Raw genomic sequence first — 23,169 nt, 5'->3', positions numbered from 1 at the left:
CCACCTTCTCTCTTACACCTACATCACTAAAATCAGTTGGTGCTATCTCCAAGTTATATCTGAAATCTACCCACTTCTCTCCACCTCCAGGAAAATTACAAGCTGCAATCATCTCTTGCTTGACTACTGCAGAGTCTCGTAGTAGTCACCCTACAGCAAGACATGAAACATGAAGGGAGCTAAAACAATTGGAATGAAGAAGCCAGAATACACATTTCCTATGACACTGTCATATACAGCCCATTGCTTTCAATGGAAAAACTAACAGAATTAATAAAATTAGGAACTAGATTCAAGAAAAGAATTGGGTAAAGCGACTAGATACTAAATAGAGATACAAAAATCAAGAGCTTTCCCATATATCAGCAATACTCACAGACTTATGGCTGCTTTTTTTTTTTCTCACCCCGTACCCCTTCTTATAAATCCCATGCACTCTCTGTAAGTCAGCTGAGTTGGCTGCAGGGCTTTCCAGACTCAGGTGATGGAACCAGAGGTGAGTCAACTAGATTCTCTATACTCGGAATGTGGGTATGACACCTGGTGACGGCAGTGTGTTATTGGCCTTGGGATTATGAAGGTGTGCAAGCTGGGGACAAGGCTGCCACTCTGGTGTGGCCATCTAATACTAAGTTTACCAATGAGCAAGCAGAGTCAAGATGTAACACAAGAGAACAGAGCGGTTTCACAGAAAAGAGATCATGTAGCCAGAGAAGAAAAGAGAGGATGCAGAGGCGTCCGAGTTCCTGACTCCACTCCTCTGAGGCTCAGCCACACTCTGCTCTATCCCAAAGTGATGTGTAGAGTTAACATAAAACCAATTGGTAGTTGTACCAACAGTAATATCGATACTTTGTAACTAGGAGAACTAGACTAAATTCATAAAGAAGACAAAAATAAAAGCGAACACTTTTTCAACATCTTACCCTATGCCAGGCACTAGTTTGGATCCTTTGATGACAACATCATTTAAGTTTGACACAAACCCAATAAAATCAGTATCATTATTATTCTCGGTTGAAGGATGAGGAAATCAAAGAGTGGGTAACCATCCAAATTTAAACATGTAGCAAGTAGCACTATAAGTGGGTAAAAGTATGGAAGAAAACATTTTAAAAGAAGAGTAATGAAACTGTTTCCAGTGCTAGATGTTAAAATGTATTATAAGAGCTAAAATAATTAAAATAATGTGGCATCAATACAGTAATCAATAGACAGAATACATACCCCTAAAATAATCTTAGTATATAAGAATTAGTATATGATAAAGAAAGCATCATGAACAAACATGTAAGGAAATTATTATCAGACACGGTTTTGAAGGAAAAGTCAAGTTTCACCTTCATCTCTAACAGTCACCAAAATACATTTAGGTGGAAGAAAGGGTTACAATGTGTAAAAGCAAAACTAGAAGAAAATGTGAGTGAATATTTAACTGATTTCTTGAAAGCACAGGATATCAAAATACAGAAGCAATTAAGGAAATCATTAAAGAAACACCAACTGTCAACAAAGAAATTTAGAATTTCTGTATATCAATTCACAGTAAACATTAAAGACAAACCTTAAGATGAAAATAATATTTATAATATATATGACAGAATTGTGTGTATAAATGTTTAATGTGGTGTAGTTAAAAAAATACAAGAAATAAAGAAATAAAATTTTAAAGGGAAATAATGTTTATTGATTAAAAATTGTAAACATTTGAAAAACTTAATACTTAAAGCTAGTGAGGGTGGAATAAGGATGCAACCACTATGTATGAATGTGTAAACTGACTGAAAACAAACTCTGGAGAAAGTAATTTGAGTATATGTATCAAGAATCTTAAAACTTTCAATACTCATCAACCTAATAATTCTAATTCCAGAAATCTAGTTTAAAGGAAGAACAAGAGATATATTTAAAGATGCTTATCAAAGTATGCTGAGTCTGCATTACATGTACTAGCGAAAACATTTAAAAAAACAGAAACAAAAACAAATAAGGACTTAAATTTCCAACAAGGGAATGGTCAAATAAAATATTATATATCCATACAGTGAAATATTAAGCAATTATTAAAAATAATACTTTAAAAGACTAATATTCATGAAATAGTACAGCCCTTGATGGTTATTCTCTTCTTTTTCATGTCTCTTTTTTTGACATTTCACTTTTTCTATAACCACTACTAAAAGATGTAGCAACATATTTCACATAATCTAGAGTTATTCACTAGCCCCGTAAAGAACGAAGGAAACGACACACAAACAGTGAAGACTAACGTTAAGCCTCCAGCTTGGCTGTGGGATCACCATTACACTTCCCCGCTGCCTGCTACCATGGCTAATTGAAAGTTCGCATGGTTGCTCCCATACCAATTGGCATTGGCCACAGATAAATTGCTGTGTATTTTGAAATCATAGTTATTATTCTACTCCATCTGTTCTCTTCATTTTTCAAGTCAACTGTCAAATTAAACAAGTAAGCCCTTCCTAAAAGTTGCAGAAGTGTTACATGTTACCAGGGTAAATGAAACAATTGTCCAACATGCTGATGTTCAGCAAATTCTACAAGGGGAACAAAGAGAGAATTCACAGGAAGTGAGGTGACATGTCAACAGTTGTTTTAAAGTGATGATGGGAAAGTGCTATAGTTATAATAACAGTATTTAACATTCTTGCATTCATTCTGAATGCTAAGCATTAACTGCCAAGAAAGCTTTAATAGTGAAATCCTAAAAATACATTTCAACTCTGACCTGCTTTTCCCAGTTGTTCTGGTCTCAGTATTACTTTAGCTAAAATTAATAAGCACATGGGACTATGTAAAAGTACTAAGTCATTCCTTGGTTTAGCTATTTGACACCTTGTATCTCTCCCTTCCCATTCTAATTGAGAATTTCATCTTTCTATAATATTTTCCTATTACACATAAAGCATCTCTACCATTTCCAATATGGAAATATCTTTTGACACAGTCTCTGAGTCCCACTATGTAAACATAACTTTAACGATTACTGTGCAAGTCATGGGCGAAGGAGAAGGGAAATGAAGTTGCTAAATCTATTCACCCTTTTTGCTCTGAAGTAGAGTTCAACTGTTATACTAAAATAAGGAAATTTTATCTCATTTGTGTTCAATTTATTACAAAAATGGCCCCATTTTTCACCCCTCTATGTAGCCATACCCCTTGCAATGCAACTTTGTCGCTATCAAGAGGTGGCATCTGTTTTCCCACCCCTTGAATCAGGGCTGGGTTTGGGACTTGCTTTGGCCAACACAATGTGGCAGAGTTGATGGCATGCTGGCTCTGAACCAGGGGCCTCAAGAGGCCTTATGTGCTTCTGCCTGCTCTCTTTGGACCCCTGCCGTTACCTTGAGAACAGGACCAGGATAATCGTTGGAGGATGGGAGACCATCTGAGTAGACATGCTGTCCATCAGAGCCCGACCTAGACCAGCCACCCTCAGCCAACCCACCAGCTGAGCACAGATACACAGCAAACCTAGGCAAGACCAGCTGGGAGCAAAGTCACTGAGCTAATAAGCCCAGTCTAAACTGCTAAACCACAGGAGAACGAGCTAAACAAATGAATGTGTTAAGCCACTGAAGTTTGGGGTGATTTGTTACACACCAGTAGCTAACTAATATATCCTCTCGTCTTTTGCTTACTTATTTAGAAGTAAAATTAGGAAGTAATACTAGGCAAATAAAAAATTAGACATAGTAATTATATCAAATCTGTTTTCCTCAAAATATCAATATTTACATTTTTTTCACATTTTGGCTGTTGGGGATGTTAACATTTACTGAGCACCTTTTAGTTACTAGGCACTTGTTTTACTCCTACAAAAATCCCATAAGTATGAATTATCTTTATCTTATAGAAAAGGAGAGTAAGGTAAAGACAGCAAGGAACATGTCCAGGTTCACACAGCTGGCATGGCAGAGCTGGATTAGAACACGGGACACAGGAATGTGAATCCATTTATCCTATGATAGGTCACCATCAGTTCCACAATGAACTGTTAAGTCTAGGCTCTCCCTGGAGTGGTTCTCCAGAAACTAGGAATGCGTGTTCCCTGCCAAATGACCTAGATGCTACCCGAGAAGGTTCTGAAGAATAATTTATGCATATTATATAGGCGTACTCACTTAGGCTTTTTCTCATTCTCCAATAAAATTTTAAATGGCAAAAATACCACAGCTATGCCTTCAAATTCTCAACTCAAGTTCTATGTGCAATTACCATAACAACAATTGGATGGAAAATTGACTAATGAAAAGTGAAAATATCTTCCAGTATAAAAGGTCTTGATTTATTTGAAGCCATAATTGTTGTTTCTAGTAGCAAATGATTACTATTGACTGCCTTATTGACTATAATCTCATGATATTTAATGCTAGAAGGCAAAAGGCTGCACATCATTCATAAAATCAACACTAAACCTAAATGTATATTTTATTCTAGGATGGCCAATGAAAATTTGAGTTATGTCATCTGAAAATTAAGAAATACAAATGGGGCTTCCCTGGTGGCGCAGTGGTTGAGAGTCTGCCTGCCAATGCAGGGGACACGGGTTCGAGCCCTGGTCTGGGAAGATCCCACATACCGCAGAGCAACTGGGCCCGTGAGCCACAGCTACTGAGCATGCGCGTCTGGAGCCTGTGCTCCGCAACAGAGAGAGGCCGCGACAGTGAAGAGGCCCACGCACCGCGATGAAGAGTGGCCCCCGCTCGCCGCAACTAGAGAAAGCCCTCGCACAGAAACAAAGACCCAACACACCCAAAAATAAATAAATAAATTTATAAAAAAAAAAAAAAAGAAATACAAATGATCGGATGCATGCCTTAATTATAAATAACCGAGATAGTTTTGGATTAGTAAAGCATACTTGTACTTAACCATACATTACAATAGACATTTTAATAATTTTATTCATTTGAATATCACATTTTCTACAAAATTATATTACAGATTATACTATCTTATATTGCAGTAATATAATGCAATAATATGTGGTTAAATAAACCAACTAAAATAGGCATCAGTTAGATGTTTTTCCAGTGGATTCTGTCAGGTAAAATATTTGAAACAGCTATAAAACCAGAGTAATAAATATTTAAATATAATTTTCTGATTTAAATAAATATATGGCATTTCAGGACCTAGACAACACTCTGGTAAGAAGACAGTAAAAATCACAAGTCACTGGAAATTTACAGCAACCAGTTTTCCAAAGTTTTCAGAGATAAATTAAAGCAGGAATCATATGCATTTGTTAGTGTTATGGTTATGGTTATTGTTATTAGTTTAACTCAGGGCGAAAGAAAAGATCATTGATCAAGATGATGAAAGTAGGTAATGCCCGTAAGTCAGAAACTGTTGAACCATGAACACTCTAGACTATAGAACATGTCAACTGTTGCACACTGTCCACATCTCCTGGAGCCACATGGTTCATGACAAAAAGCAATTTGGTTGTTCTCTTTTTTTTTCATTAAACTTAAGAGATCTTGAAGAGACCAGATAATCTCAATATCAAATGGAAAAGTTTTACACTTGCTGAAACATCTTAGATCCCTGTAAAGATTTGCTGCCGTGTGTGCCCATATTATCTTAAATGTCACTCTTGAATGAACCAAAATCGACAACATTTTAGCTAGAAAATGTCAGGAACACTGTGGCGAGAGTAACAGTTGCCACTGGATGTTTCTCTCTCACAATTAAATGATATGTTAACAGTAAAGTGCAGCAGAATCAAATTTAATGCTGAAGAAATTAGTTTTTAAACTTTAAGTCAGTTAGGGTTTGATTGACAACATACAAGAATGAGAATTTTAAAAGCAAACTAAATTACATGATCTGAAGCAATTACTTAAAATATTGAATTCTATTATGAAGCAGATGTTTACATTTTCTTTTCTATTTGCTCCTTTTCATAAATGCAACCAAGTAATATTCCTATTTTCACAAAGATCTAAAGTAAAGATCTGGGCTCAGCGTTTAGGAATGATGATCACTTCATTGAACCCCTGCCAGATGGCCTTTTTCTAAAGTGATACTCAGAGCCTAGCTCTTGCATCTACCTTGGTCGTATAACAAGAGTTGGTTTGACTATGTCATTACGAGGAAGGCTGACAGTGGGGATAACTGTCATCAAGAGTGGACTCTTCACCACCTCACACCAGTCAGAAAGGCCATCATTAAAAAATTTACAAATAATAAATGCTGAAGAGGGTGTGGAGAAAAGGGAACCCTCCTACACTGTTGGTGGGAATGTAAATTGGTGCAGCCACTAGGGAAAACATAATGGAGGTTCCTCGAAAAATTAAACATAGAACTACCCTATGATCCAGCAATCCCACTCCTGGGCATATATCTGGACAAAACTATGATTCTAAAAGATACATGCACCCCTATGTTCATAGCAACACTATTTACAACAGTCAAGACATGGAAGTAACCTAAATGTCCATCGACAGATGAATGGATAAATAAGATGTGGTACATATATACAATGGACTACTACTCAGCCATAAAAAAAGAATGAAATAATGCCATTTGCAGCAATATGGATGAACCTAGAGGTTATCATACTAAGTGAAGTAAGTCAGACAGAGAAACACAAATATCATATATCACTTATATGTGGAATCTAAAATATGACAGAAATGAACTTATCTACAAAACAGAAACAGACTCACAAACACAGAGAACAGATTTGTGGTTGCCAAGGTTGGGGAGAGGGATGGAGTAGGAGTTTGGGGTTAGCAGATGCAAACTATTATATATAGGATGGATAAACAACAAGGTCCTGCTGTATAGCACAGGGAACTATATTCAACATCCTGTAATAAACCATAATGGAAAAGAATATGAAAAAGATTGTATATATATGTATAATTGAATCACTTTGCTATACAGCAAAAACTAACACAACATTGTAAATCAACTATACTTCCATAAAATAAATTTTTAAAAAAAGAAGAGTGAACTCTTCATTTTGTTTACTGCTAGTAGTAGCCATACAACATCTACAGTAATACTGAAGGAACCTAAGGAAAATCCCCCGAAGAAGGGATCTTTAAGACCACTCCTATAGAAACAGAGAAATCGGAATGTAGACCTCAGCTGGCGGTCTATTCCTCAGCCAGAATACAGATATCCCCTCTCCTGCTGCATGGGCTATGCTGTCAGGGATCCAGGGATCCTTGAACGATGCTCCAGCCAGTAACAGGTCAGTGGGGCGAGGTCATTCCTAAGATAAACCAGAACGTGGCAAACCTGAAGACAGCTGTCCTCTGGGAGAGCCTTGCCAGCATCAGAAGCTAATCTTTGAGAGAAAGAACCACCCCTTCAAATAATTTTCACTTCAGGACTGACTTGGCTGAACCGTGTCTGCTTAGGTAATGAGGCGTGAGTTTCTGCCCTGTTATAAGTTGCTATAGGCAGACTCAGGAATATGCTTTCAGAGGAGGTCCTCTATACTCGCTCAAGTTCCATGGGTTCTTTTCTGGACTGAGGGCGGCATCTTCAATACACTGAGGAATGCCGTGATAGTCCGGCTTCGGTTAAGCTGGCCTGAAAACTAGTTTTGTAGCCACAAAGAAAAGCAGCAGATTCCTCTGTGTGGTTTATACTGGATTATAGAAATATCACCTGAAAACCACCACATGGTATGTTCTCTTTGACAGTTGATAAACTTCCTTTTTTGGTCCGTAGCCACGTGGCTTTGGTAGACATGATATCTCTGAACAACAGCAACTTCCTGAATTATTTCATTTTGCAACTAGTGAATTTTGTCATTTATAACAGTCAAATTTTAAACACACACAGTAGAGGCCACATTAAGGTAATTAAAGAAGAAAGGTGAGTCTTATTTTCACTATATATTCAGTTTTCCACAAAGAATTGAAATTCAAATGAGATTGTCCTTATTCAGAAAACGAATTGTGTTGCAAGCAGTCCAAGAATCTCATTCTGGTGTCACACAGAAATGAGTGCCTCACATACTTTTCTTGTTTAATCTAGAAACAAAAAGTTTCTAATCTAGAAATGAATACTTGGATATCAACTATTTCTCTTATGGAAAAATATGTGTGGTCATGTATCATAATACACAGCATGTAACACTGAAGAAACTCAAACATCCCATATATGGTAAATAAAAATCAAAGCAGAACATACTTTTAACATAAGCGTTGTTATGTGAATCTTACATTTGACTATAAACCATTTAAGTTGTAATTCTCATTCAAGACACTGTCTTTTCTACTTGGTGCTTTATTTCTTCCTGATAACTCAATCATATTCTCCATAAATATTTTCACCTCTTGGTGACATGGACTATTTGAAGGCCACAGTTAACAGATATGAGGAATTAGAAGGGAAATCTTTGAAGCCAGATGTACTGAATGTTTTTCAATACCTCATAGCCTGTGAGAATCTATTTATTACTAAGCAATACCAACCGTGTATCTAAAATATCAAAATAGCCACTAAGATTTTAGTGAGACGGCGACTTTAAATTACAGAGAATATATCTGTTTTCCTTGCTTATTCTTACTTATTCCTACAGGTAAAGTCCCATTAATAAAACAGGACTATGTAAAGCATTTATTTAAAGCCATGGTCTTGCAATGACGGTTATTCTAAAGCAAAAATATTCAAGAGATTCCTAAGAAGGAGGATCCACTTAAAAAACAGTCATCACTCAATGGACTTCTCTTCAATTATACGATAATTATATGGCTATCCTTCCTTCCCCCTCACTGTTCTGTGAGGAAAAGTAATTAGCAAGTAGCTTTCAACATGTGTAATTTGTCTTATAATAGACACTCATTCTGTCTATAAATACTTACTGAAGAAGCAAATAACTGATAACTGCTCAGAAAACTCAACACAGGCCACACAATCTAATTTGAGATTATCTCTTCCCCTTTCCAGCCTCCCTCTGGCTGTCCAATTACATGGCAGTTTATGAAACAAAGGAATGGTGCTGTTTTTGTTCTATTTGAAAATAAAACTAGACATATGAAATGCAGAAGAGTGCAAATGACTGTGTGAAGGGAAATTTTGGATGACTAGGACACTTCTATCCTCTACACTTTGAGTCCAAAGCTGTGAATGTGTGAAACGATTGCTTGAATGGAGGGGTTAACAGCTTCTCTCAGCTGCAACCTGCAGCCCTCTCCACATGGCTTTCTTTACCTCTGAGTCTGGTAACCAGTAACCTGGCAGGGTTTAAGGAGTTCCCTATAACCCAGGCTGGAATATTGCACAATCCTTATGGTTTTCCTAAATGTTGCCCCCGCCTTTTAAACATTCCCTTTATTCAACTCTTCCACACTATTCTATTTTGAATGTGCCATCCCTTTTCTGTTGGACCTTGACTATTACAATTAGTTCTACTTATTTATTTCCTCAGGAAAAATTCCACTGATAAACTAGGTGTACATATAAACAAAGCATTTATTTAGACTTGGACATTTCATGAACACATCAATGATGTTACAGCACAAAAATATAATGCTTAATAAATGTTTGAATTATTTATGTATCAATGGAACGATTTAACTAGAAATATGTAGAAATAACTACCACCTAAACAAGTGTAGAAAGATTTATGACAGGCATCGACATGGTAAGTCTACCTTACGTGAAGCACATATTTTAAATTATTTCTATAAAATCATTGAATTGCTTTTATGGAAAGCACAAAAACAAGTTAAATATTCTAGTTCAAAATATTTTCAAGAACACAATTTATTTTTACAAATGAGTATGAAAAGTGATCTTTACCTTTTCACCAATTTCTCCTTTGCTACCTTCAAAACCTTGCTCTCCCTGTAGAAGAGGAATATGATGTGTATAATAACAGGCACACTACTTTTAACACAAGTAATAATAATAATAATAGTTTCTAATATTGTTAATAATAGTTTCTAATATTAGAAACTAATAGTTTCTAAAATCAATAATTGTATATATTAAAACCATTTCTAAAATGTAAGCTCGAAGCCAATATTAACTTATACAAAATTTAAACACTTCTAAACACTGAAGGAATAATTTTCTAGGGTAAAACCTATAGCTTCACTACTTGCAATGCAATTTAATCTCCATAAACCGGAATTTCTGCAACCAAAGTACCTTTCTCATAGGTGTTTTGAGAACTGAATGCATCAAATAGTGTGCCTGGCACAGACTCATTTAGCCATTACTGTTGTTATTACTATCACTATTTATTCCACCAGATCCAGTAGAAACATCCTTCTCAAGCTGACTTCCACGGAAGACCGTCCCAGGGAGAGGTGTGTGATGAATGAGGCCAGGGTTCGGGCTCTGGCTCTGACACCGGCGCCAGGCTCTTTCCCACCCAGATGGCTGGCCTCTCCAGCACAGAACGGGTGTGGGCTCTCACTCACCATGTTGATTCTGAGAGGTATAAACCCCCTGTTCTTCAGGTAAAACCTCTCTGATCTGACAAGCTTATTTTCCCACTTAACTCTGCACAGATATTTAGAGTACTGATGTTTCATTCATATGATCAACAAATATTCACTAAACGGCAAATATACATCAGGCACTCACAACAGCGTAGCCGGCAAGGGAGTGCTGGGGGTGGGTCATACCCACCCCTCCACCCACAGGAAGCGCTCAGTAAACAGAGACGAGGGATGGAGGGTTTCTTATCTCCAGTTTTTATCTGCAGTGCTTCAAACAAGGTGACACTTAATGTAATTAAAATCTGTATGTAAGAAAAGGAATGCCTGCTTTTTACTATGTGTATATTATACATGTACTCATACACCCGATGACACATACACACACACCCAATTAAATCATTACTTCTGGGGCTTCTGGTGGCGCAGTGGTTACGAATCCACCTGCCAATGCAGGGGACACAGGTTCGAGCCCTGGCCAGGGAAGATCCCACATGCCGCAGAGCAACTAAGCCCGTGCGCCACAAGTACTGAGCCTGCGCTCTAGAGCCCGCGAGCCACAACTACTGAGCCCGTATGCCACAACTACTGAAGCCCGCGCGCCTAGAGCCCGTGCTCCACAACAAGAGAAGCCACCGCAATGAGAAGCCCACGCACCACAATGAAGAGTAGCCCCCATTTGCCGCAGCTAGAGAAAGCCCGCGCGAAGCAATGAAGACCCAACACAGCAAAAAAAAAAAAATTAAATTAAAAATAATAATAATAATTACTTCTGCTTTATCTACCTTCAAAAAAGGTACAGGAAAGAGAGTAAGTTAGTATTTGGGTATATTTGCCACTGAATGTGTGGTCTACCTTGTTCCTACCATGTTTCCTAAAATATAGACTTTAACTTGATCTGTTAATTCAAGCTGACACAAAGCTGCTGAACGCCGCCGTACGTCGGCCACAATGCCAGCGTGAGGCAGCCACCACAAACAGCTGCTGCAAGGGCCAAAACTATTTCCCGGAAGATAAATCTACACATCCCTTGGCTGGCAACTCGACTCACAGATGCAGCACCTGCTGTATCAATGGGTTTTGTCTAGAACTGCTGTGAAGAAATGCAGAATCTTGCCATTTCATCACTGCCAGTTCAATCTTAGTATCTTCATCAAGCAAGTAAAGGAAGATTTTTCAAAAGCTGTAACTATAAATACGTGCATATCTTTTTAATGGTAATTTTTAGCTACAGAGCAAAACCTAGATGCGATCGTAACTTCTGACTTCCCGTTGCTAAGATCTGTAAAACTTCTCCAGCGCATAGAAATGATATGCTTGGCTTTGGTGGGCATCTAATATTGCACCAATAATGCTCTCCCCTGTGGCGGGATTATCTGGGTGGTATCATGACAGCTGGCGCCACCTGAAGGGGCTCCCCATCCCTTCAGGAAACCGGAATAAACCAGTCTCTGTGTTTCCAATAATGTTGGTCACATACAATCATATTTCTTCCCAGGAGGAAAAATCAGCCCATGGACAATAAAGGGGTGAAATGAAGTTTACCTTGGTAAGGAGAAAGATTCTAGGCCCAGAAAGAAGCACCCTAGCCAATGCAAAAATCCCTACTGATTATGAATTTATCATTCGGAAAGAATTTTTTGAAGAGATTAGTTGTAGCATCTTCGTAATATTTAATGTTTTATATCATTGTAACCATTACGTTTAGCTCAATCTGGGAAATACAAAACGGAAAAGAAGTAACCACACACTGTCAAAGGTAGTAAAGCCTGTTCCAGTCTTCATTTTAGACTCCACAGTGAAAACATTCCCAGAGCAGCTGTGCTCACTCCCCAGGCCCCCATGAAGTATCACTGCCCACTCATCCAGAGAAGCATGTGGCTAAACCTCTCTGATAAAGCTCCCTCCTAAAGTAGGTCCTTTGAGAAGGGATCGCTTCCATGGGTTCTCTTTGGAAAGAAAGTTCAAGTGGTGGTTGACTCAGGGGATTCAATTTCATTAAACACATTTTCTAAATCTTCACTATATTATGTGCACATTCAACTTTCAAGATGTTAAAGTTCTTAACTAATATGAAACATTAAAAATCTCTTTACCTTTTGACCAGGTAAGCCTGGAGTGCCATGTAAACCATTTTCGCCCTAAAAGAAATACACAGAATAAATTCTGTTAGCCATAAAAAACAAGTGAATAAAGAAATTTTTGTGTTTTTTAACAATTTGTTCTAGGGTTGCTGGGAAAGGCAGCCTAATGCTGAACGTGTATCAAGTACAGGGGGCTTTGCACCCATCCCTCATCTCCCAACTCCAGGACTAGTACTTGCATTCAGAAAATAAGAAAACGGAGGCTCTGAGCGGTTCGGTAGCATGCTCAAGGTGACCAACTAGGAGCATCACCTAAGATTTGAATGGAAGTCTCTCAGACTCCACAGCCCATGCTTTCCCACATGCTACTTAGTGCCCTTTATTTTATTTTCTCTCTTTTAAACCTCTGGGCATAACATTAAAGTCTGACACAGGCTGTCTATGGGCCAGGCACTGTTCTCACAACAAATCTATCAGGTAGATACAACTATTATGACCATCTTCTTACAGATGATTACACAATCAGGATATAGACCCGGAATTCAAGTTCACCTACTTCGTCTCTGCGCACCTCATCACCCACCTGCACTGTCTCATGGAAAAGATTTCATTCTGGCTTGTAAGTGACCTCTTATCTAAAAACTAAATATATATATACACACACACACACATATATGTGTATATATATATATATGTATATTTATTTATTTATTTATTTAAAATATTTTTATATATATAAAGCATATCTACTTTCTTTCTCATTCCCGTTGATTGCCTTTAGATCAGTTTTGAAGACGTGTCCAATGCCGTTCTAATTGAAACAGTTACTTGGGAGAATTTTGAGTTCTTTCCATCCATCTGGTTCCTGTGATGGGTACCAAGGTTTTCAGCAGATGCCTATCAGTTTCCATTACTGGAATTCATGGGCCATCTCTTTGACAAGTCTGGTTTGCAAATGTCACACAAGCTAGAACGAGATACTCCTGGGAGGATGTGCACATTCCCAGTGGAGCCTCAGGAATTCTGCTGCTTCAAGGATGTGACTTGGGCTCCCAAGTTTCCAGGTTTAGAAAGCTCAAAATAAACTACCAATTCTATTGACCCTCTTTATTTCTAGCAAACATTTATGAAACAACAGTTTTTTTTAAAGTATTACCTAAAATGAAGTTAGATATCACTTCTTAGAGTTTTTAAAATAAAATTCAAATATATGAAGAAAAAATCGTATCTTCAAAAAAAATATGAAAGATATGAGATATGAAAAATCATATCTTTCATTTTAAAATAGCAATAATATGTTCTGTTTAAGCCTAAAGAGATCGTTATCATTTCATCAATTAATACATTTTTGGAAAGGCTTAGTCATTTTTACCAGCAGTGTACTGCTATATACACAACATATTTTAAAGACTAAGGCTTTTCTTTGACTAGATTAAATTATCTGTGCTGCACAGTGTAACTGCTATCATCACAGAATATACTAAACACTAAAGGCAAAACTTTGTGGCCAAGTGTTGAAGCATCAATAAAATACAATGTACTTATCTATGTAATAAATATATTTCTATCATTTAAAAAGTTGTTATAGTTCTAGACCTGAGGCATCCCACAAATATATTAGAAACTTCCCATTTCACTTAATAATCAAGTTTTTGACACCAAGGAACATTCTATGGAAATGGAGCTGTTACTCATTACAGAAGTATGTCCACTTGTCCATGAGGAGCAGAATTATTTTCACTGGTTGATCCAATATAATGTTTTACATCATATTACAAGTTACACACGATAACAAGATATGGTTTGTAATCCGGTAAGGTACACTGACACAGCCTACACTGCCAAAAATACTTTTTGGAAAAAAGAAAGCAATGTCAGTAGCTCCTTCCCTTTTTCTTTGCTCACAGCTCACTCCTATGTGTCATGTGCTCCAAAGACTGGCACCTAAAGGCCCACCTCTGGCACATGTCAGGTTAGGGTCACACCCAGATGCACTGTCAACTGGGTACCATTCTTCCTTGACAGGAAGAATGTTTCTCTCTTTAATGGACACTGGTTTTACGATTGTTGCAATTAAAATGTTTTCCTATGGCCAGTGTTAATTGGTCTCTGCTCTTTCCTGACCAAAAATTTGTTTTGTAAACATAATTCTAAGCTCCATGATAGCCCAATGGACACCACTGATTACTCTTCCCAGGAAATGAGTGGGCTTTACGTGACACAGCAACATGTGAAAGATTTTGAGATACTGGGAAACTTTTGAAGCTTCAAGTCTGTAACTTTGGTATTCAGAAACCAATTTATTTTATTCTCACAGATTTTCTCAAAGTTACCAGAGATGTCTGACATAGAAACTTATAATCATGTAAAATCATTCGTCATTTTTCCAGTCCCTGAGGGATAAATTAGCATATTCGTTTCTGACTATATCTCAAAAAAAAAAAAACTACTAAGTAGCATAACAACTAAAGAAGAAAATAGTCTTAAAGAGCAAAATTTTGTTTAACAGATTAACAGATTATGTGTCTCCTGTCAGGACTTTATCTAAAACCTAATGTATGTCAACAGAATGAGCCCTTCTTTACTCTGAATCGCAGTTTCAAAGCTCTGGTGCCCATGCAGCTTGGGGTCAAATTGAATTCTATCCAACAAATAAATGCCTGCCTAAAATTACTGGATGAGCAGACATTAGCTGTTTTTTCTAAACTCTTGCTGTCCCTCGATGCTCCCAGTCTCAGCACAGGAGGAAATAAGAAGCTTCTTTTTTGGCTTCCCATCAATATTTTAGCCCATTATTGAAAGAAGATTATAATCAATGTTCCCTGTATCTACTATAACTTTCAAAATTTGTTTCTCCGGCATATACTTTCTATTACAGGTTTTTCCATCGAAGGGCCTGCATCCCTTTTGTATTACAAATTCAAGCTCCAGATGGGCAATGTATGAATACGTGTAATATAAAGCAGGGCAAAATCTAACATTGCTGCTGATAGCATCGATGCCATGTTATTAGTGTAATACAGAGCGTGTCTTCAACTTCACAGAGCAACCCAAAAAACCCTTTCCAGAATTCAAAGTAACCTCTTTGGAAAAAAACTTAGGTGTGATTGAGGAGCAACTGGTGGCTTTCTGAAAAGCTGATCAAAGGATTTCATTTTACCTCCTTTTTATCACTGCTCATTTCCCGGAAGTAAGCACAGCTAGGCATACAAGATAAATTATTAATTTTCCTGATTTCTTTGACATTGGAATCAATGTCTTTTCTTATGCAGGAAATACATGTTGTCTGAAAGACATTTAATAAAGAATCACACTCCTTAGGGCTGTAGTTTGCAAACCTAGTACCAATGAGACCAAGCAAAGAAAGGCAGATAAAGCAGGTAAACGAAAATTCCCTTATAACTAGACCTAATCCTGGAAAACAGAAAGTTATATACTATGTTTTGGTGATTTTTTTCTTTAAAAAGTTAGGCATTCAGACTTTGATTAAAAAGTCTGAGATCCTGCAGATGTAGAGAATGGACTTGAGGACACGGGGAGCAGGTAGGGTAAGCTGGGACAAAGTGAGAGAGTGGCATGGACATATACACACTACCAAATGTAAAATAGATAGCTAGTGGGAAGCAGCCTCATAGCACAGGGAGATCAGCTTGGTGCTTTGTGACCACCTAGAGGGGTGGGATAGGGAGGGTGGGAGGGAGAAGCAAGAGAGAGGAGATATGGGGATATATGTATATGTATAGCTGATTCACTGTGTTATAAAGCAGAAACTAACACACCATTGTAAAGCAATTATACTCCAGTAAAGATGTTAAAAAAAAAGTCTGAGATCCTATTTATAACACTGTTTCCATATTTAAAAATGTAATTTGACCTATCATTTTACTTAGAGCAAGTTTCCCAGGAACACAATCTTCTGTTTGAATTTGCTGTACACTTGGAAGTATATCAATATTTTCCCACTAATTAATTCATATTCATTAAGAGTAAATTTACTTAAATTGAGTTTTGAGTGAAATAGCTGGAACAAATATCTGAAGTGGAATGCCAGAATCCTAGCATGAAAACCAATAAAGGAAGCAGCCAAAAGTAAATCTGATTATGATTTTGTGTATCACTAACTTGACCTCTACAATTCCAACAACAGTCCTGCTGTACTCAGGCCATAATCTTTCGAGATTTAATTTTTATATGGTTCTAAATTCCTGCCACTCAACTAACTATTTCAGGAAATAAAACATGTATCTCCTATATTTTTTCCGCTATCTCGTCCAATCAGAGTCCTTTTATTTCAGGGAAGAGTATTTTTTCCTTCTATATTCTGGGACTTCATTCCAAGAAATAAATTAAGTAAAAAAACTATATACTTCATAGGGTTTTAAAACTTCAAACTTTTTGAATTCTTTGTATTTGCTGGATCCTTCATGCAGCTAACACATGGGGATATATTATCACATGAATGCTCAGAATAAGGCAAATTTAAAACATTCTTAAACAAAAACGAATGAGACCCTATTATTACTTATTCTTATGGTCATTTCAAAGAAGAGAAAGCCAGCCCACCATCGGTAATACATGCTCAATACATGTTTTAATCATAGTAATATAAATGTGGGGAGTTAGCAGCAGCTGAACCCAACATCTACTTTCTCAAAAACTATTAACCTGAGTGTATCTGTGTGCACACAAGTACATGCAAGGGCACACACCTAGAAAACAAGCAGGGTGGGTATTCTTAAATACAGGGACAGGTGTAAATTTATACATTTGTATCCACCAGCTCCACCAAAGAATCTGCTAAGGTACTGACCCTATTGAAAGCTTCTTAAAGTCAGGCTAGTTTGTTGTTTAATTTGCATTGTGGAGAGCAAAACAAAACAATTTGATGTATGGATATTGAAACAATGCCTTCTGAACCCAAATTAACCTTTCCCAAATTTCTGTCCATTGGTCTTATTTCACACAGGACAAATATCATATGGGACTTATACATGACATCCCTTTGTGTCACCATCAAGCCTATTCAGTAATCCAATCATTTTTCAAATGATAGTTTGGAGTCCCTTAATATTATAGTAACTGTTGCCTGGGCACACACTGTCCTTTAAAAAGTGGCACTGAGAATTCAGCACATCACTCCAGATATGGTCTCAACCACACAGAGATTAGGACTGGCATACACACACATACACACACACACCTTGTTCTGGATACTATACAGTACCTGCACTGCTACAACTTGCTTTTTTAAAGCTAACTTGCTTGTGCATACATTGAACTTGTAGTCAACTAAAACCATTAAGTTTTCCTTTCAAAGAGGATATTTTTACAATCCTTTTTCAAATTACTGGAGTGCAAATTACGCTGACTTATTCAAATAAAAAACAAGTAATTTTGAAATGGTTTGGGGACGTAAACGTTTCTTTCCACTTACAGCAAAGTTAGGGAATTGAGCCTTGGCCAATGTTGTAAGACCCCATTACAAAATCTAGGCTCCTATGTCATCAGTATGGTTTTCTTACAGTGGATCTGTTAAGAATGAGTGTGTGGGCTTTTCACTTTCTTGTGAGACTAGCTGGAAGGCAGTCTTGAAGTAAACTTGAAGCTTCACAAAAGTACCAGGGAAACAGAGGACATTTAGTGTAAATCATCCACTGAACTATCTAGAGTGGAGTAAGTGACATCTGAATCAAGTGCTCTAACACGAGGTAACGGAAGGTATAAAGAGAAGCACAGCGTCATCAGTAAGCTCCTCCTTGGAGACAGTGAGACACCAGTAACTGCAGACTATTTCTGGTCCGAAGTAGTCCTCATGCTGAGTAATTTAGAGTTCCACTCTGTATCAGTTACTTCTACTGGAGCTTCAATGCACTGAAGGCATTGGTTACTTATCTTCAGACCCGAGATAAATGGCTGTGAAGGTCTGGAGGAAGAACATGCCTTAGCAACGTTGTAAGAAAGTCAGGAGATTTCCAAACCTAGTAGGGAGGACAAGGCAGCAGAATCGCCTAGAGATTTATGCTGGAGAGAGCAGGGAGACATGTTGTCTCCAAGGGAAATGGGTTCTGGGGCTGCACACTCTTCCATCTCTTTCTGTTTCGCCCCCCGAAGCACCCCTGTCAGCTTCACCAGACACGGGAGAGTCTCTGGCCCTCCTATTCCCTGAAGTGCGCTTCTGCAGGCAGCACAGGAGATCTGGAGCGAAGCCTCGCGGCCTCTGGGGGCCTTTCCAATCCTCCCTCGGCATGGTTTTCTAACAATCACCCTCTGTTTCTCTTCTCTATTGACTTGAGCTCTGAACCGCTCAACAAACATTATGCAGAACCAAGGAGGTGCCACGCGCTGGGCCGGGGCTGGGGTGACAGGTGTGAGAGGGACCCCTAGCCCTTGTTCTCCAGGAGCTCACAGTGGGGACCAAGACACACAGACTATGTGGGTAATGTAAACAAAGTGCTACACGAGCAGAGTGCAGGGCTGCTAAGTCTGCCTGGTGGCCAAGGAGAATTCATGAAATAGATGCAACTTTTCTTGAGCTGTGAAGTCAGTGATCTGTGAAAATACAGTGATGGTGGGAGGAAAGAAAGACACTGACTGTGGTCATCCTCTCGAATCTTCTCTTACCCAACAAGTTCATGCATGACCTTCCACAGGCTATGACAACCCTGACTAGGCTGCAAAAAGCTCCTTTAGACACAGCCACATTAAGAAAATTCTATTATCTGAACTTGTAGACGTCTATACAAAATAACAATTCCATCTCTAAATTCCCTATTGAGTATCTCAGTAATCTACACCAGAAATAAAATAATTAGGACAAAACTATAATTAGAAAAGATACATGCACCCATATTTTCATAGCAGCACTATTCACAATAGCGCCAAGGCATGGAAGTAACCTAGATGTCCATCAACAGATGAATAGATAAAGAAGATGTGGTATGTGGGTGTGTGCATACACACGCACACACACACACACAATGGAATATTACTCAGCCATAAAAGAGAATGAAATAATGCCATTTGCAGCAACATGGATGGACCTAGAGATTATCATACTAAGTGAAGTAAGCCAGAAAAAGAAAGATAAATATCATATAATATCACTTATATGTGGAATCTAAAAAAATGATACAAATGAATTTACATACAAAACAGACATTGATGCACAGACATAGAAAACAGACTTGTGGTTGCCAAGGGGGAGGGAGGGGGAGGGAGGGGGAGGGAGGGAAGGATTGGGGGGTTGGGATTAGCAGATGCAAACTATTGTATATAGGAAGGTCCCACTGTAGAGCACAGGGAACTATACTCAATATCCTGTGACAAACCATAATGGAAAAGAATATGAAAAAGAATGTATATATATGTATAACTGAATCACTTTGCTGTACAGCAGAAATTAACACAACATTGTAAATCAACTCTACTGCAATAAAAATTTTTTTAAAAAGATTACAATAATTAGCCACTAAACTATGCAGAGAAACAGAGACTGTGTGATCTTTTTTATGGCAATATTTTAATATCTGTGTGCTAGATTCTCACAGTGCATTAAACCAAATAGGAACATTAGCAGACTAACTTCTTAAAATCTGGCTAACCGTTTAGCAAATAAAAGTCGAGTGCCGGGGTGCAGATCCACTGCATGTGTTGAGCCTGTCACCCACCTGCTGTGTTCTCTGTCAACTGCTCCACTTGGGGTGCGAGTGGAAGGCATTAGGAGGCAGTAAGAAACCACTAGGAAATAAAATCACCTGCAGGGTGAGCAGGTCTCCTTTTCTTTCTCCTATCCTTCTGTTACCTCTGTCCTGCCCGGGTTTCTGCTTCTTTTAGTGCTATCTTGTATCAATATACTGCCCGCAGATAAGACAATTAAATGAGACTTACTCCAGGTAAAGGCAGTCATTTTTCATTGATAATTCAAGTATCATTCTTGTAACTTCAGTAAGTAAGGGCAAGAAGCAGGCTGACAAAATTGTTTTCTCTGCAGTCATTTTTACCATGAATAGAAATTGGTTATGATAAAAAGTTCAGTCTAATGTCCAGATTTGACTATACCTTTATTCACTGCAGGATTTTCTGAAATACGGGAGTATGTGTGTGATTCTCTGTTTAAGAGGTATTTTCTCCTGACGTGGAGCTCATCCTTGTTTCATAAACCTTGACAATTTCACAGAAAGGAAATATCCCATTTTTAGAATAAAGCTGTGTTGTACTTTTTTTTCTCCTCATTTAGTGTTGCGATTTGGACAATAAATTGTCACATACTAATAGATATTTTAACTTCTTTTATCTTGGGAGGAACTCTGAAATTAATCTTAATTCTGAATTTCCCTGGCAAACTGGATGAAACTAGATAATGCAGGGAGAAAGCCAAATGACAAAAAAAATTCTTTAGCTTTCTCAATAAATGCCTGTAAGTTTCAGAGTATCTGAGGCATTAATGGTACATCTGGACCAGGGCTGTTGCAGAGTTCATTATAATTCACAACAGCTACCAGCCTTGTCTATGCTTTCATAAACTGTAACAGCATCTGCCTTTATTTCCTGAAGCTGCAGTCTTCTCATAAAATGTCTTTTTAAGGGAAAAGCAAGATTCATAGATCACAGTCATTTCATTTTCCAACAGAAAAGAAATATAAAGACAGTTAGGGAACAATGGATCTGTCCAGTTTGGTCTCACCCTCCTGCAAAGAGCTGGGGCTTCAGAGTTGATGGTGAAAAGACCCGGTACACAAAGCAGCTCTTAATGAGGACAGTTAGCCCAGCTATTTTTAAGACATGCAACTTGGCAACTCTCTCACCACGCTATCAGATACACTTCTTAAGCGCCTTAATGCATATGGCTTTTTACCTCTACAAGTTTGATTTTTTTTAAAAAAGAACATCACGGTACTAGGTGAAACACTTGTATTTTTGATCAAGTAAATATACAACTTATAGATATATTTGATCAAATGAATATAAAATTCACACATATATATATAATATCAAAAGCATATTTGGAGAAGAGCATAAATAGAGAAGTTTCTAGATTAGACACTGAGGTAAGGTTTATCTGGACAGTGTGGCCATGATGGGCCTGCCTGGAGGTCAGACAGGATCTCCAGAGAGCCAGGTTTGGGAAGTTTTGAAGCATATTTTTAAATATAATTTGGAATTTGGAAACCAGACAAAATAAAACTGCATTGTTTTCATAATACTTATTTCAGAAAGTAAAGCGAGACACAATCCTTTCATTTGGTGAAAAACATATGATGATGATTTTCAAGAGATGGACACAATTTTCTGAGGCTGGGAGAGTTATCTCTAAGGATAGGCAGACTTTAAAAGGGTCCATAGATTTCAAGACAAGGGACACAGCTCTCCCTGGAGCAGGAAGGAAGGAAGTCCCCTGTGCAGTTCCCTCTCTAGCCTGCAGATAAATGAATTTAAGATCTAATTCAGAACTGTCTGCAAAGGAAATGTGAGCACTTGAGGGACGCTTCAGACGAGGTAATACGGTAAAGGTGCCAGAGCCATGGATTCACGCGGGTAGAGATTCAATCCTGACTTCACTAGTAGTTAGCGATGAAACTTTGGGGAAGTTTCCCCATCTGTGAAACAGTGATGATAAATCGTACCTCATAGAGATACCGTTGGGAATGAATGAAATAATGTAAAGAAGTCTCTTGATACTATTTAGCACATAATAACTATAAAGTAAATGGCCACTATTATTATTATTGTAAAAGTTTGTACTCATATTTTTTGGTTAGGTTGAAAATTCATTAGATTCCTAATATCCAGTTTGTTTTAAGAAGTCAAAGTTTTCTAAGATATGTGACTTCTATTTTAACTTTTCCACTCAATATATTTTGAATAAATAATATAAATTCCCTCAAATGAGTTCTAGCTTAGTCTCTTAGTAAGCTAGAGTCTAGAATAGTAGAATCATTAAACTGTTTTCTTTTAAAATTATATCTATTGTTTACCAAATATTTATTTATCAGGCACTGAGCTGGCAATCTCATGAATTATTTCATCTAATCTTTAAGACAAAACTAGAAGTAGGTACAATATACTTCCCATTTCATAAAAAGAAAACTTAGAAACTGTAAATAAGAGACATGCCCCAAATTACACAGAGCAAGGATTTGAGCTGGGATTCAAACCCAAGATGTTTATAACTCTGGGTATTTAATAACTGAATGATAGAACAATGAGGGCTATCACTTACTGCACACCTACCCCACGAAAAGTGAAATAAATTTATCAAAAGTTTTCCCACTAAAATAAACACTTTAGGACAAATTCTAGGTAATTCAGCAGATAGAAAATTGGTTTTAGCATACATTAGGCTCTATATTTATTTAATTTTTTACTATCACATTATTAGGATTAAGATTATTGGAAGATAATTATTCCTATTTTAAAAAACTATCCTTACTTCTCAAAAAACATATTTGATACATGACATACACAAGTGAAACAGGGAGTGAGGAAATGTTTTGTTGGCAATATTCAAGTTGCAAATGCAAGCATGCTTTGAGTGTGAAGTCTGGAGGTAGGACAGTGGGCAGGATTTGCTCCAGTGGGCCAATCTCATTTTCCCACTGCATATCATGAGGATGTGAGTTGTAAGCACCTGTGTGTGTGTGTGTGTGTGT

The 23,169-nt window shown here is 37.6% G+C and overlaps 1 protein-coding gene across 1 annotated transcript in view; it reads right to left on the bottom strand.

Moving 5' to 3' along the window:
* The window catches only part of COL19A1 (collagen type XIX alpha 1 chain), a 322,067-nt gene that overhangs the window by 209,103 nt on the left and 89,795 nt on the right, over window positions 1-23,169 (bottom strand). Inside the window, exons 11-12 of the mRNA XM_061207711.1 lie at window positions 12,533-12,577; window positions 9,793-9,837 (exon numbers count right to left, since the gene is read on the bottom strand). Coding sequence (XP_061063694.1) covers window positions 9,793-9,837; window positions 12,533-12,577 — 90 coding nt within the window. The remainder of the gene's footprint in view (window positions 1-9,792; window positions 9,838-12,532; window positions 12,578-23,169) is intronic.

This window comes from Eubalaena glacialis, chromosome 12 (assembly GCF_028564815.1).
Source record: "Eubalaena glacialis isolate mEubGla1 chromosome 12, mEubGla1.1.hap2.+ XY, whole genome shotgun sequence".
NCBI classification, from domain to species: Eukaryota; Metazoa; Chordata; class Mammalia; order Artiodactyla; family Balaenidae; genus Eubalaena; species Eubalaena glacialis.
The sequence above is the reverse complement of the archived record's forward strand: the minus strand, read 5'-3'. Positions and strand labels throughout refer to the sequence as shown.